Consider the following 17000-nt stretch of genomic DNA (forward strand, 5'->3'; position numbering starts at 1 on the left):
AGAAAGTGAGTAAAAAGCACAGAGAATCAGAGCAAATCCCTGATGAATGACTTCATCCATCACTCATCAACTTTATGCAATTATGCAATTATTGCTCTAAAAACCACAACAGCTCAATAAGTTTCTGATGAAAGACACAGAACACAGTCATTATTGCATTTGAATGGATGCTGTTAACAACCTAATAATGCGTCTTGGTTTAGTGCCTCGCAAAATGGAAAGTTTCTATAAAAAGCAACTCTTTTTGTTGTATTTCTTTTATTTCGTTGGTGGCCTCGGCATGCCTTCTATATCACATGTCTGTGTATTAATACATTTGGAAAGCTTGGAACGGGCCCATGCCTAAAAAAAAGGAAAATAAATGTACCACGTGAGAGAGAGAGAGAGAGAGAGAGAGAGAGAGAGAGAGAGATTGGTTAAGTAGGTAAACACACACACACACACACACACACCTCTATTAGCCAGGGTTTAGTAGAAGCTGAACAGCATCCAAAGTCCACAGGTGTCCACCGTTTTTTAAGGCAGGTGTTCAGTGCCGGGTCAGCATTGATTCTCTGCTGTATCCATGCACATCGTTTTAAGATTTTTTTGTGGTAGTATTTTATAATTCCTAGAAAACATATATACATCAAAATAGAGTCTAAAGTTTGCGAACAAACTTTGATGTTGACTTGAGAAAGCCTGAATGGACAGCCTGAGTCAAAAGAGCCAAATCACATATCAGTTCGGAGTTCTGGAGCTGAAATATGGTATATTCACGGTGCCATGTGGTTGCTAGGGTACCCTATATGGTTGCTAGGGCGTGGCTAAACAATTTCCAGGGTGATACCTGAAGCCTGTTAACAGTCTAAGTCAAAAGAGCCAACTCACATGTCTCTATGTTGTTTTAATGCAGATATATAGCTTGTTAATTTTACCATATGGTTGCTAGGGTCCTCTAAATGGTTTATAGGGTGTGGCTAGACCATTTTCAGGTTGACAGCTAAAGCCTGTTAACAGTCTGAGCCAAAAGGGCCCACTCCCATGCCTCTATGTTGTTCTAATGGAGAAATAAATACTGTTCATTTTACTATATGGTTGTTAGGGTCCTCTAAATGGTTGCTAGGGTGTGGCTATGGTGATATCTAAAGCCTGTTAACAGCCCGAGTCAAAAGAGCCCACCCCCATGTCTCCATGTTGTTTAAATGTAGATATATAACTTGTTCATTTTACTATATGGTTGTTAGGGTCCTCTAAATGGTTGCTAGAGTGTGAAAAGAGTCAAAAGAGCTCAACCCAATGTCTCTAACCAGGTAACAAGTAATGTTTTAGAAGTTATATAAATGTTAGTAGAACGTTGCAAGAAATGTTTTATTGTAACCTTCAAATAGCGTTCTATTTAAGAACACTTGACACTTTAACATTCTTATAATATTACAAATAAATGTCAGAACGGTGTAAGAAACATTCTTTTAAATGTTAAATAATTAACATTATAATCACAACAAGAAAACCGGACATTTTGACATTTTAGACACATTTCAAAACAATGTTCCAACGAGAATTATATAACCTATTTTTTCCCCTGGGTATGATGTTCTAATGCGGACATACTGTATAGTTTGTTCATTTTACTATATGTTTGCTAGGTTGCGTTAAATGGTTGTTAGCGTCTCTATGAGATATGCGTGCACAAATCATTTTACAAATGCAACTCTAAAACATCAGAAAGAGATGTGTTTAATGATGTTTCTTGTCAATGGACCAGTGAATTATTTAGACATTTTCTTTCAATAGGATTTCTTAGTTTCCACCTCTGAATCCGATTAAATCCATTTATGTGTCTACTTTTCTTTAACAAGGGTAAACTCACTATTAGTTTTGGTGACTTTCATGCTGGTTTTATCATCCCTACAGTGGTTAAGCTGTATACAGCCTACAACAGCTACCAGTAACAAACTATCTAACACCAGTTAAAACCATCTTAGTTTATGTCTTATGCACAGACATAGAAGTATAAACCCAAGATTTCCCTCATTTTAGCAAGATAATTATGTATATGATCTCATGAGCTGTATATTAACCATTACATTGTATTTTATACATACTAGACTGTATTCTATGGATGTGAAAGAGAGGGAGAGGGAGGCTGGCGTTGTTTAGAGAAGATGTGGCAGAGGTTTGTACGTCTGGAGATGAATGAACCGTGGTGGTTTTTGAACCAGGATGAGAGCTTGTTCTTCAGCTCATCGGTGTAAACACAAACAGCTGGTAACACCCTCACACTTCATAAAACTAAAGCTGGAAATCTCCAGTACCTTTTCATTTTCTAGCTTTCCAACTTCATTTCTGGACCACAGATATTCTGTTGTTTTGAAACCATTGAGGGTTCGGATAAATATTGGCTCCATCCAGATAAACAGCAAGCCAAATCTGCACTTTCAGCGAGGGGTGAAATATGTAAATAAAATACTTTTGAATATTATGAAATACTGAATCAACTAAATTATAAAACTCTTGACAGGACACAAATGGAAGAAAAAGCCATTTTCATTGGAGAAGATCCAGGGAGGTCTCATTTGCACTTCAAAGATTCATTCAGAGAAAAGCGCTGCCATATGCGTATCTGCCATCTTTCAGCTTAAATGAAGAAAAGAGATCCTGCCAGACATGACTGGACCTGTTCAAGAGTAGTTGAGTTTAAAACTGAAGTCTCAAATTAGACGCTTTGTCTAATTTGATATAATTTGATATGAACGCTTTTATACAAAAAACGAGTTTGGAAGGTTTGTATCAACATATTTTGGGCACATGTCTATGAACTTCAAGGCTGACTGCAGCATCACTCGAATGGAAGGGAAGGCAGAACTATTTTGAGGTAAATTAAAGACACATGCTGGTAAAGCATGTGCTGTACTCTGGGAGAAAACTGCAAATCATTTCATTTCAATGGCGATCGTATGTCTGACGTAGAGATTCGCTGACCAATGAGAATATTTGAGAGGCTATATATTGTCATTTTAGAAAGACACACTGTGTGAGACAAATATTACACATATCAGACAACATGTTGTTTCTAAAACAACAGAAGAACAGGCTTTTTTATTTACATTGTATAAAGATAAAGGCAAATTATCACAACATATTGCATTTTCAACATCATCTTAAACATATTTACTTTCAGCTGCTGCTGTTGTCGTTGTTATTTGTACTATTTAAAAAAAAAATGTTTAACACAATAATTTTACCATATTTACTTAAAAAAAGGTGTACTGGAAAGCCACTACATTGTAAAAAAATGATCTGAATAAAGTTAAGAACATAAGAACACAATTTCAGTCTTCTTCTTTAAAATGTAAAGTTTAATTGAATGTGTTATTTGTCATTTTGTAATTATTTGTGAAATTTCCTAGCATTTTTTGAGTGAAAATTGTTTGAAAGTAAATCCCATACCATATAAATAAATGTGAATTACTAAATGTGATTTTGATATATATACTAAATTATATTTTTAAATGTGCAACTAAAAATATCTCGTTTGTAATTTTTTAAGTTTCAGTATCAGTGTTGTTTTTTCTGCTTAATATTTCTGTGAAAACAGATTTTTTTCAGGATTTTTGGCTGAATAGAAAGCTCAAGATAAAAGCATCTATTTGAAATAGAAACCTTTTGTGACATTATAAATGTCTTTATTGTCACGTTTGATCAATTGAATGTGTCTTTGCTGAAGAAGCATACATTTTTCTCCCCAAAATATTATTTTACTTTCAAAACAAGTAGCCTTTTATTTTGTAAAATTAGTTTATTATTGTAATAATAATAATAATAATAATAATAATAATAATAATAATAATTATTATTAATAATTTATTTATTTTTAGGTGGTGCTAAAATCCTCATTATTATTAAAAATAAAAATAAAAAAAATCATAAATTAATGTCAGTACGAAAATGTAACCATACATTTTGCACTGATCCGCTAGCAACCCCCTGACCGTACCCCCTTTTTTGAAAACCTTAGTGTTTATGTGCCTTCGTGGTGCTGCAAAAGTCATGACATAAGTACAGTGGGTACGGAAAGTATTGAGACCCCCTTAAATTTTTCACTCTTTGTTATATTGCAGCCATTTGCTAAAATCATTTAAGTTAATTTTTTTTCCTCATTAATGTACACACAGCACATGGGGTGCTGTGTGTACATTAATGAGGAAAAAAAAATAACTTAAATGATTTTAGCAAATGGCTGCAATATAACAAAGAGTGAAAAATTTAAGGGGGTCTGAATACTTTCCGTACCCACTGTATATAAAGCCAATGTATCTCATAGACCAGGGATCAGAAGTTTACTGTACAATATTACAAATCTCTCTGTAATCCATTAACACACATTCATTTACTTCCACTAATATCAAAGCATAATTGCATGGAAGAATTTTTCCATATCGTAAAAAACCAGGACGACAAATGAGAACCGTTTAGAAAGCTGAATCTTTCATGATCATCTGCACATACAGTACGATAACACACACTTACACATACTCTCACACGTGTTGGGAGCCCCTCTAACAGTCTCTGGCTCTCTGCCATGGTCCAGATGTTTCAGGGCCCCTGAGGGCCACTGCAGGTAAGCTAATTAACCCTTAGAGATGCACACATGTACGCAGCGAGAAGAAACGGCTGCTTGATTTCTCTTACGGCAGGAAGTACATTTCACGCTTTCTCCACTGATTTCAGCTAAAGCAGCTGAAGGGTTGCAAGCTTTTATTTGGCACCACGTGTTCGACTCTCTGTTCACCCAAAACCCGCAGCCAGCTATTGGAGGAGAGTTATAACCAGCCCTACAAACACGTGCCTCAGATCGGACACAGATGCTCAGCCCATCTGCATGCATACATACCGTATTGTCCCGAATATAAGACGATGTTTTTTTCTTGGAAATACATCTGAAAAAACGCGGTCGTCTTATATTCAGGGTCTAGACTTTGACATGTCAATAATAATGTTCATGTAAACAACCAGTAAGTAAATAGACTGATGCAAATATCTGCAAAACTAAACTATAAATATTCACCATTCATTTTGAATTGGACACCACCAAAAACTGACTCATTGTTCAATTGTGAACTCAGTAACGATTCATTTAGGGAGTCTGATTCAAATTCTGATTCTAACTCTCTGCACTTAGTAGACAACTCGGAGGAAGGCTGTGAGGGTTTGGTGTTCCATTTGCGACAGACCCTTCGAGACCGTTTAGTGAATCTTTTTTTTTTTTTTAAAGAACCGGTTCATAAGAGTCATTTGTTTACAAATTGAACACCATGGCAATTGAACACACTGTGTTTAGGGTGCATGCAAATCTAAATAACTAACACCACCTCATAAGATGATTTCTGACTAAACTTGACAGAACTGGATTTGCCAACCCTGTGCATGTCGTGACATTTATTGACTTTTCACAACACTTTCAAAGCGAAATGAGTCCAGTGGGTGGTGCTATAAGTGCGTTCAGTTTTATCTGAAACAGACGGTTGTGAATCTGGAAACGTGTTTCAAGTTGGTTGTTGTATGTACAGTATGCTGGGAATTTGAAAGGGAAATGTCTGGTGAGTGTTTCACATCATAAGTGTAATGCTGTACTGGGTGCGCTAACGAGCAAGTTTACTTAATCAGAAAAGCCAAGCTTCTTATGTGATGCAAACACCACAGTGTAGTAGCTTACAAATTATGCACTATGTTAAAAGTGTTTTGAGCTCATGATATAGCATTGTGCAAGACATCTCTCAAACAATAAATCTTTATTAAGCGATAATCTGCCCCTATAATCATAATTTGTGTGAAAAGGAATTAGAGTTGTTGGTGTTTTACTGCTACTAGTGTTCACATCAGCTGGAAACTACATTCTAGGCCTAGGTTGGGATTTTCAATTATTGTCACCTTTTTTTTCCACATTTGTGAGCATTTTGGTCACATTCTACAGCTCTGAAATTGCTACCATATGACATCAATTTGGTGAAGATGAAACGTTTCCAGGCCAAAGGAAGCACAATCCAGAAGAAACATGACTAACAATCCCACATGGATCCATTGAAAGTGACTAGGAACTACAGAATAGCGGAGACAAATGTGTCCAATCAGGATCTAACCCAGTGAGATGAATGCAGGGGGGACAGGGATATTATTTAAACAAATAGTGATATAAAGAGCTCTGGATTGCACTGGCAAGAAACATCTAGTGTTTTTCAGCAGTCAAACTTTCACTACATGTTTACAATCAAGATTCGAATCATTCTCGTCGTCATAATTCAGCTGTCAAGCGACTCCAACGAGCAAAATTACAACCAGCGCTTGGCTTCGTGCCTGGATGCCAGACTGACCGTGAAGTCACTGAAAAAGACGTAACCTCCAGGATCTATCCGCTCAAATAAAAACAGCATGGGCGGAGGTTTAGAAAACTGATAAATGAGACGAGCTGCATGTTTCTCAGAACTAGAAGCCAACACCATTTCTTTCGATGCCACAAACACGGCATGTGTGTTTATGCCCATTTATCTCCAAACAGCTTGAGTGGAGAGAACACATATAAATCACCTTGTGCTTTTATATACGACATGTTCACCAGACTAAAACACAAATGTATAAAATGTATCAGAGGAAGCTTTAATGTGTGATAAGTTCATAATGTGTTTCTCTTGATGGAGATTACAGGCAGCTCTTGTATAAATAGGTCACAATGTTACTGGACTGTTGGGGCTGATTTTCTCTTGGACAAGAGGCAAGAGCTGAATAGGAAACAGGTCCCGAGTGGAAACTGAAGTCAGGAGGACTGTTCAAGCCTTACATAAGCGTACCGTGGTACGGTGACTAGGAATACAACTTGGGTTCATAAAATAAGCCTCTAGCTCAGAAATGGACTGAATATCCAAGGCTGGTTTGGAGCCGATCTCGCTAATGAACCAGCATAATATCATGGTTCTTTGATATTTATAACTTGATTAAAACCCCTTAACTGTCACCGTCCCACCTGTGGGACGCTTGGTGCTCTTTTTTGTTGTTGTCCTTTTTCTCTATCAAATCTTTTAGTAATCATCATAAATCATATATCATTTGAAAGCTTAGAGGCCATCCTGTGAAAACAATTTTGAAATCGGACATTGCGTTACCATAGAAATGGTACTTTAAAATCTTCTGGCGGTCTCCTCCCCCTTAGTGGGCAGTGTCAAGTGTCATATTACAAAATGCATTACGGTCTTTCAGAATCAAACCTTCTTATAATCTTGACAAAAAACATACCATTGGAAAGGTCTGAGTCTTTTTTGAGATAGAAGTAATACTGAGAGAAAGCTAGACATTTGTGACAGAAAAATGCATTTAAAAAAATTCAATGGATTTGGATGGCTTATAGTGCATGTTCTTTACAGTAAATTTAAACTTCTATAACTTTTTGATACTTTAATTTTTTTGAAAAAATTCCACTTCTGAAATAATCTGCTGATTTTCTTCTTGTTTGAAGTTTGCAACTCACAATTGAGAAATATAAACTCGTACTTCGGAGATGAAAAGGCAGAAATGTGAGATAAAAGTCTGAATTTTAAAATTTAAATTTAAAAAATGTAAAAATAAAAAGTCACAATTACCTTTTTTATTTATTTATTCCCTTGCGCTGAATAAACACATTTAAATATATATCAGAATTCGAGGTAAAAAATAATTTCTTATTCTTTGGTGCAGAATAAAAAACAAAAAAATTCATCTCACAATTCTCACTTTTTTTTCTCTCATTAGCCAAAATTTCCCAAATTTCTTATTTAATAACCATTTTTTTTTTGGAATTAATGTAAATAACATATCATCAATTTTCTTATTTGATTAGTGACCTACAAATAGTGGAGGATCTTAAATAGTTTTGTTTAAATTAGATTTTGAATGCCAGATTTTCAGGGTGATCTCAAACTTTTGGAGCCCTACAGAGAGAACAATAAACAGTATAGAGTAAACAATAAACAGTGACAGAAGGCACATTTGATAAGCATCTCAGAGCAAATGCTCAGGTCAAGCCCTCCATCTCTCATTACAGACTGTACTGCAATGTCCATGCAAATGTCCAGCGGGTCTGTGCATGTGCATATGTGTGTGTGTGTGTTTGTCTGCAAAAGCTTCCATTCATCACTCATACTGGAGACACGTGCCTCCGCAGGTTTTTCAGTGACACTTCCATCATCTACCCACCCGCAAGTAAAAAAAAATAAATTCAAGTTAAATCTTTTTCAAATAAATAAATATTGTAAACTCTGTATAACATTACACATTTAAGAAGATCTTATAAAATTATATAGGTATTTATTTTAAAAAATCGATTTAAGGAAACTGTATACGAGATCAGAATTAGAAACCTTGCACACTAAATGCAAATCAGACCACAAGGCTAAAAATTTTACAGTTGTTAATCAGTGTTATCTTGCAGGATTCCAGCGGTGCCCCCTCAATAAAGTGCATTTACTCACACACTCTGAAGCCGGATCCAGGTGGCGTCTGTCCTGCCTGCTCGCTGTTGTAGATAGTGGTGACATTTCCACGCTCGCAGTAGTTGGTGCAGCGTCCCTGCGTGCAGCGCAGCCTGCAGATGGTGGGGGTGAAAAGTACTTTGATCCGCTCTGAACCCCCTCGGACGATGGCGGAGCGCTGCTGAGCCACGGCTAGACAGAGGCAGAGGGCAAAGCCAAAGCAGAGCAGCAGAGTCAGCCTGTGAGGACGCATGGCGAGCCCCATTCACACACACATCACACACTCTCTCACACACACACGCAAACCCAGGATGAAGACGGAAACGTCTCTTTCTTGGCACGTTCCTGCAATATCCCTGGAAAGGATCAACTAGTGCACAAATAAAGCCCAATTCCTGTTCTGGCACAGATATCAGGTAATGTGCGCCACACACACACCTGTGTGTGTGGCTGTGAATGTGTTCAGAAAGCTGTTTGTTGAGGAAACGAGAGCCGTCCCGGTGTTTGAAGGAGCTGTTGCAAGCAAAATCTGGCCGAGATTGGGATTGGATCCATCACCCGCTGATGCCCCTCTTGCTCTCCTTCAGCCCTACGCTCACAAACACTGACAGGCTTCCCAACACACTCGCTACATGAGGAGAGAACTTTCTCTGTCATATGAGGAGGAGAGAGCAGAGTGGGCGGCGAAACCCAGAAAACTAGCAGGGGAAAGAGAGAGAGAATTTGCATCTCTGGCATTGCACACGGGGGTGAGGTCAGCGCCTTTTAATGTGTGTGTGTGTGTGTGTGTGTGTGTAGCGGGGGCTTGTAGATGAAGGGAGGGGTGTATTTTTCTTTCGCTCTGCATTTTCAATGCTGTCATTTGGCAAGCTTTTGCTGTTCCCCTGCAGCGTGCGCTGAACGTTAAGGAATAGTTCAGCACGAATGAATCATTTAGTAACTTTTGTGACTTTCATTCTGCTGTGGAACACAAAAGGAGAAATTTGGAAGAATGTTCATGCTGCTCTTTTCCAGAAACTAAATGCAGACAAAATGACAATAAAGCATCATACAATATCATAAATAACTTCTTCAAGACTACTGAAGTCATACAATAGCTATGCTTGGAGAACAGACCAACATTTTGCTCTCTACTGTAACTCTACACTCTTAAATAGGTTCTAAAAGGGTTTTTTGTAGAGAAGAACCATTATGGGTTCTTCAAAGAACATTTCAGTGAACAGTTCTTAAAATAACCTTTTTTTTTTTCTTAGTGTGAAGAACATTAACTTTTTCCACTATAAAGAACCTTTAGTGGAATGGAAAGGTTGCATGGATGTTAAAGATTCTTCAACACTCTTCAAAATAAAAGTTCTTTATTGGCATCAATGGTTCCATAAAGAACTTTTATCATCCGTGGAACCTTTCCATTTGACAAAATGTTCTTAATGGTGGAAAAAGGTTCTTTAGGTGCATGACTAAAATAGCATTCACACTAAGAATGGTTCTTTTAATAATTGTTCACTGAAAAGTTATTTGGGGACCAAACATGTTTTTGCATCAGCTAATAAAAATACAATTGTTTGTTCATGTTAGTTCACAGTACATTAACTTTTGATTTTAATGTTGTATTAGTAAATGTAGAAATTAACATTGCAATTAATAAATGCTGTTTTGTATTGTTTATCATTAGTTCATGTTAACTAATGTAATTAATGAATGAACCTTTACTGTAAAGTGCAACCCAAATATTTTTAAATATTCCTCTCCTTAATTCTTATCCAGTAATTCACGGACAAATGGAGAAGTCATGGTGCCTTTGATTACTGTTGTGGGCAATCTTGGGGTCAAAAAAGTCAAAAAGAACCACTGCTTTAGATCAAACAGCAGACAACTTTATGTCAATCCTTCTGGCCAATCAAATATGGTTTCTGTAGACATGTCCCGTCAGGTCATGGAATTCAAACCTGATGAAATAGGTCTAAACGCACCATATTTGATTGGACAGAAGACTTGGAATATAGCACAAGTCATTCGGTGGTGCTTTGTTGTCATTTTGGAGCTTTATGGAAAAGAGCTGCCAGGATATTCCTGAAAAATTCCATGGATTTCGAAATTCTAAAAAATTTGTGTTCCATTGAAAAAAGCAGGTCATTCAGGTTTGGAGTGACATGAGGTTGAGCAAATGATGGTCATTTTAATTTTTTGGGTGAGGATAAACCTAATCTAAAACAGGTATTTTACTAAATAAGTATCTGGATCGGAGCTGCCAGGATATTCCTGAAAAATTCCATGGATTTCGAAATTCTAAAAAATCCTTTTGTGTTCCATTGAAAAAAGCAGGTCATTCAGGTTTGGAGTGACATGAGGTTGAGCAAATGATGGTCATTTTAATTTTTTGGGTGAGGATAAACCTAATCTAAAACAGGTATTTTACTAAATAAGTATCTGGATCAAAGTCAACAACTCCATAAAGCAAAGACCAAACTGTTCAGAGCATTTAAAAGGATTAGTTCTTATAAAAGATTGTGCTACATTCTTCAAAGATGAAATGGTTTACCCAAATTTAGTGTTTGAACAGTACTTCTGTTGAATAAACCCGCAGGGAATAAAATCTAAGATGTTTTTCCTAAGCAACAATGAGAGAGCTAATTGAATTTCGCTGAGATATTCTGCTTCTTAATTCGCTTTCTCCAGAGAAAAGCCTAAGTAATCTCTCAGACTTTGCTTAGATTTGCCAAAACTCCAATTCTGCAACAAAATGTCTCAGATCTCAATAAAAACTAAAAGATTTCTCATTATATTCTTCCAAGATTAAATAATCTGCAGTCCCAATTTATATCGTTATATAATAAATCAGTATAAGAAATTTTAGGAGAAACATCTAAGTTTCCATACATATATATATAACCTATATATATATATATATATAATAGTATTAATATATACAATATATTTTTTGTGCCATATTGGTTATATGAAGCATCACAGAGCTATGAGAGAGCAACATCAGAGCAATGCGGTTTTTCCTCCAGGAAGAGCAAACAGTGGGTTAAATGTGCAGAAATGAGGTGAAATTGATTGTAACTCAGACTGACTTGACATACTTTCAGAATGTGGAAGAAATGGGCCTGTTTTGGGAGCAGGAGCCTCAAGCGCAGACGCTGTTTGCCGGAGGAACAGATTCCCCAACATGTTTCTCATGTTGTTTGGGAATTAAGTTGAATTTGTAAGCTTATTGTTGTAAATGATGTCATCCTGTGGCACTGGATCAGGCACTCTCAGAAACAATCATGCACAATATCATAAATCTTCATATATTATTTCTTTATTTCATGCAGGTTTGACTCTGGAATCTGCTTTTCACTTTATACTCATAATGAAACTCATACAGTTATTCATCTGACAGATGCTTTTATATTTATTGCAACTTAAAACATTAATCAGTATGTGCTGAATGCAACCGATGACTACCAGTCAAGCTTCAGAAACATGTACTGCCGCTTTCCACGAATTAGGAACAAAGCAGGCCTCATGATGTATTTATTTATTTGTTTGTTTGTGAAAGAAGGTGCTAAACCTTCATAAAGTATTAAACATCAACTTCAGGATGCCAAACTAAATGTTATGAGCTTTTTTTTAAATTTTCTGTTCATTTGCATTTCAATATTTGCAACCCTGTTACCAAATTATATTTTATTGTGATTTTGCTTTTCTAGAGATAAATATTAAATAAATAAATTAAATCCATGAATACATTGATTTATTTAATAAATTAAGTATATGTATTTGTATAATCCCTATCCATATGTATTCATATTTGCAACCATGGTACCAAAATTGAAAACATAAAACACAGTTTAAAACTCTTTGTTGAACTAAAAAAACAACAACAGCAACAACAAAAAACAAAAAAACAAAACAAAAAAAAAACCATACAAAATATAAAGACATTGTCTTTAAGATAAACATAAAACAAAACAAACAAACAAATTTCTTTAATCATTTAAACAATAAACACAAAATTAAATATCAATAAAATGTATTTTTGTTTACATTTCAATAATTGCAATCATGTTACAAAAATCAAAGACAACTAAAAACTAAAATTTTTGTAGAAGGCCTTTTGTAAATGTTAGTTTTTAGTCTTTCATTTTTAGATACGCAGGTAATTTTCTGGTCATTTTAATATCAGTAAATTTCTATCTTTAAGAAGGGGATACTATACAAATGAACAAAAACATGGGATGTGTGCCTGTAATGCTTATTTAAAATAGCAATGGGACACTGAAATGCCATATTCACGTAATCCAGCTCTGGATTTAAAGGCCATTGACTGGTTTTAAGAGAGACTTTCTGGATTTCTGTGCTTCATCAGTACATCATGAGCAATATCGGCTGAGACTGTCACTTGGTCAGTGCCAAATTACAACCTCTTTGAATCTAAAATTGAATCTAAAATCTCTCTTGACTCTAAAACTCCAGAAGAACAGGTCACATCAGTGCACAGACACTGGGGAAAAACAGCATTAATCATAAGCTTACCAAAATCCACTATCAACAATATCTCACACAAGCATTCATATTTGGCAACACAAACTGGACAATAAAATCCTGACGAAGAGCTTAAGGGTCAAACTGTTAGATCTGACGCCCTCAACTTCAGCTATGCGTTATGCGCTCATCTTATCGACTCGTGACACCAGGGGAATTCAGCTCTCGTTGTATGAGTGTAAATATTTATAAAGTGTGCCATTTCAGTCATCATTGCAAAAATAGGTCGTTAATGAAGAAGTGGTTTCCTCATGTGCTGGAATGCTGAGCTTCTGTCACTCCCTCTCGACATTACAAACTCTCTCGGCGTGGAAACTTGAATTCATTAAGTGTTGGATTTCCAGAGATCTGGCGTTTGGCAGCGGCTCTTCTCTTTTCCACGTGAGACGACATCCTTCATTCGAGCACTTTCCACTTCGCCAGGCAATAAGCGTTGAGGTTATGCGGCTGGAGAAGGTGCATAATAGCGTTTGAAGTTAAAGGAGAGAGGAGAGGGAAGCCCTGAGGTTATGTGGACAGTCCGGGGTTGTTTATATGCTGGCTCTGGATTTAAAGGCCGGACTGGTGTTAGGAAAGGACTTTTGGGCACACTTCATTACATAAAACCACACTCAGGTAGGGAAAAACTGTATAGACTGGCTCAGAAAACCCTAAATAACCTCAGCTCAGATATTCTTCAGCCGAAACCTCTTCATAACAGTGTTATTTTAGTATTCTATTATAGTTTTTGAGAATATTTTAGATTTTATTTTTATATTTTCTCTTTTCATTTTAATTTTTGTTAAGACTTTGGTCTTTTTTCAATATTATTGTTTAAATATAAATATGTTTTAGTATTATAAAACTAAAAACTTAATAAAACCATATAGAGACATTTAAAATAATTGTAGTTATCTTTAGTACTTTACTTGCCTTGGCAGTTGCTTATTATTTATATTGTATCTTATTTCAGTTAATGTTCATTTTATTTCAAGTAATTAATATGTTTTATTGGTTTAGTTTTATGATTTTAGTTTTTATGTTTTCCTTTTAATTTGAAAGTTTTAGTAATTTTGTTGTGTTTTTGTCATTTTTTTTCTATTTTATATAAACAGGTTTAGTTTCTATTGTTTTAATTCTATAAAGATAACAACTAAAACTTAATAAAAAAACTATACAGACATTTAAAAATATAGATTTTGTTACTTCAACTTTTAACAAAACAAGAAATGTTGCCTTGGCAGCTAGCTGATATAAAATATGTTTAAAGGATTTTTAAAGTTATTTTGTTATCTTATTTCAGTTCATTTTTATATTATTTTAAACAATGAACATTTTATAGTTTATTTTTATGTTTTTATTTTTTTTTATTTTTTCCTTTATATGGTATTATATTTTTTTGTGGATATTTTAAATTGCATTTTACATTTTTATATTTCCTGCTTTAATTTTAATTTTAAAGTTTAACATTTTTAATATATTATTTTATGTCAGTTAATGCTTATTTTATTTCAAGTAATGATTTATTTTGCTTTTTTCCCTATTATTTATTTATTTTAGTTTTAGTTTAAGATAATAATCCTGCTTCATAATAAAATATGATTGATATTACAGTTTTTTACGATTGCTTACACACTAAAATTAAACTTTTCCAACAATTAGCAAAACCTTACACTCAAGGAGCAAAACACAAGGCTAGATTTGCACAACTGTAAGCACATTGTCAGCTTCACACTATTTGCAAAACATTACACACAGTGATTTGCAAAACACTAAACACACTTGTATACATCAGACACAGAAGTATATCATGATGTCACTTCCTTGCAATTCCAAAGCACTGACTGTCAAATGACCACACCTATGAGCCAATCTGTTAAACACAGCCATCAGGTGCACAAACACATGATTGCTAAATTGTAGACACACCACCTGTTTTCAAAATTGTGCTTAAGCAATCGTAAAAAACTGTAAGTGAATTCCATGAATAACCTGAAACAAAAATGTGCTGGAGCAGACTGGGGAATTGCTGTAACATGCCACTCAAAGTTTCAACTCCCTAGAGCTTCACTTATCAGCTACAGCTTCATATTCAATGGCTTAAAGAACATAAATCTAGAGATAAGCAACATTAGACATTTCTCTCTCTCTCTATCTCTCTCTCTCGCTGTGAGTGTGTGTGTGAGTGAAAGTGTGTGTGTGTGTGTGTGATTGTGTGTGTGTGTGTGTGTGTGTGTGAGAGAGAGTGTGTGTTTGTGTGTGTGTGTGTGTGTGTGAGTGAGTGAGTGAGAAAGAGGTCAGTCTCCTCACACTTCCCATGCGCTGCCACAGAGGGCCGTTCCAGTGTGTTATGAGGTTAGCAAAACACCACATCCATCTCCTGAGTAATTACTGCACCATCACCTCTCAGCCAAGCTAAACAATGGCAGGAATATGCTACAATGGTGTATCGAGGCCGGTCTCAATGCAAATCTACAGGCAGATAAACCTTATCATGGCACAAACGTTGTAAACCAGGAAACAGGCCGAATTATTAAAACAAGCAATTCTCTACTCGAGCTGATTTGAAGCAAGTGCTGCTTCTTACAAAGAAAAGGTTAATATGCTGACACAGATACCTGTATAAACCTTAAAACAGTGGTTTCTCAACCTTTTTGACTCCAAGTCCACAATAACATTCAAAAGTCCCATGAATTTTCCAGTTGTTTGTGATTTACAGGACAAAGGTTAAGGATAAGGGTTTCTATAAAGACTTTTACTCTCAATTTCTAACTAATAACATATTTAGTAACTCTTTATAATAAGCTTCCATTTGTAAACATTAACTATATTAGTTAACATGAACTAACAATGAAAAATACACTAAAAAAGGTGTAGGATTTTCACTTGGCAATTGCAAGTAAATTGCACAAATAATTACAAACAAATGGCACGTAACACATTGAATTAAAAAAATATTTTTGACATATTTAGACTGAAGTAGTTGAAGCCAGTGCTGCTTCTTACAAAGAAAAGGTTAATATGCTGACACAGATACCTGTATAAACCTTAAAACAGTGGTTTCTCAACCTTTTTGACTCCAAGTCCACAATAACATTCAAAAGTCCCATGAATTTTCCAGTTGTTTGTGATTTACAGGACAAAGGTTAAGGATAAGGGTTTCTATAAAGACTTTTACTCTCAATTTCTAACTAATAACATATTTAGTAACTCTTTATAATAAGCTTCCATTTGTAAACATTAACTATATTAGTTAACATGAACTAACAATGAAAAATACACTAAAAAAGGTGTAGGATTTTCACTTGGCAATTGCAAGTAAATTGCACAAATAATTACAAACAAATGGCACGTAACACATTGAATTAAAAAAATATTTTTGACATATTTAGACTGAAGTAGTATTTTATTTTGAAATATACTCCAATAATCAATAAAAAAAAAATCATTTTTATAGTGTATTTCTAAAGCATTTATTATCTTAGTGTTAATTTCAACATTTGCTAATACATTATTAAAATCAAAAGTTTATATGCATTTGAGCTCAAATGAACCAACAATGAACAGTTGTATTTTTATTAACTAACATTACAAAGATTAATAAATATTGTGACAAATGTATTGCTCACTGTTAGTTACTGCATTGCCTAATGTTATCTAATGGGACCTTATTGTAAAGTGTTACCAAATATTTTAGAGCTTGGCATAACTAAAAACAAACAAACAAACAAACAAAACTATACATTCATTATAAAATTTCCCATGGATATATATATATATATACGTAACGTAGAACGTGACTGACTGAAAGGGAACCCAGTTCTTCAAAGAAAACAAACTGTTGTTGAGGCAATGAATTAAAATAATAAATATCATGATTTTTATTGGTTATGTCTCTTTCAAATAATGGTAACTCATCTTGAAGGTCCCTTGTAAGTGTGCACCCTAGTGGGCCCCGGACACTTGGCTGAGAAGCACTGCCTTAAAATGTACAATGGGAATTGTTTT

General features: G+C 35.1%; 1 protein-coding gene across 3 annotated transcripts in view; it reads right to left on the reverse strand.

Moving 5' to 3' along the window:
- The window catches only part of LOC107722286 (latent-transforming growth factor beta-binding protein 4-like), a 44707-nt gene extending 35576 nt beyond the window's left edge, over positions 1-9131 (reverse strand). For 2 of the 3 annotated variants that reach the window (XM_016530577.1, XM_016530578.1), the window contains exon 1: positions 8481-9131. In XM_016530577.1, the coding sequence (XP_016386063.1) occupies positions 8481-8745 (265 nt within the window). In that variant the 5' untranslated portion in view covers positions 8746-9131. The remainder of the gene's footprint in view (positions 1-8480) is intronic. The other variant, XM_016530576.1, reaches the window with a different exon arrangement.
- Positions 9132-17000: the final 7869 nt, after the last annotated feature.

This window comes from Sinocyclocheilus rhinocerous, unplaced genomic scaffold (assembly GCF_001515625.1).
Source record: "Sinocyclocheilus rhinocerous isolate Xijiao unplaced genomic scaffold, SAMN03320098_v1.1 scaffold904, whole genome shotgun sequence".
NCBI lineage: Eukaryota > Metazoa > Chordata > Actinopteri > Cypriniformes > Cyprinidae > Sinocyclocheilus > Sinocyclocheilus rhinocerous.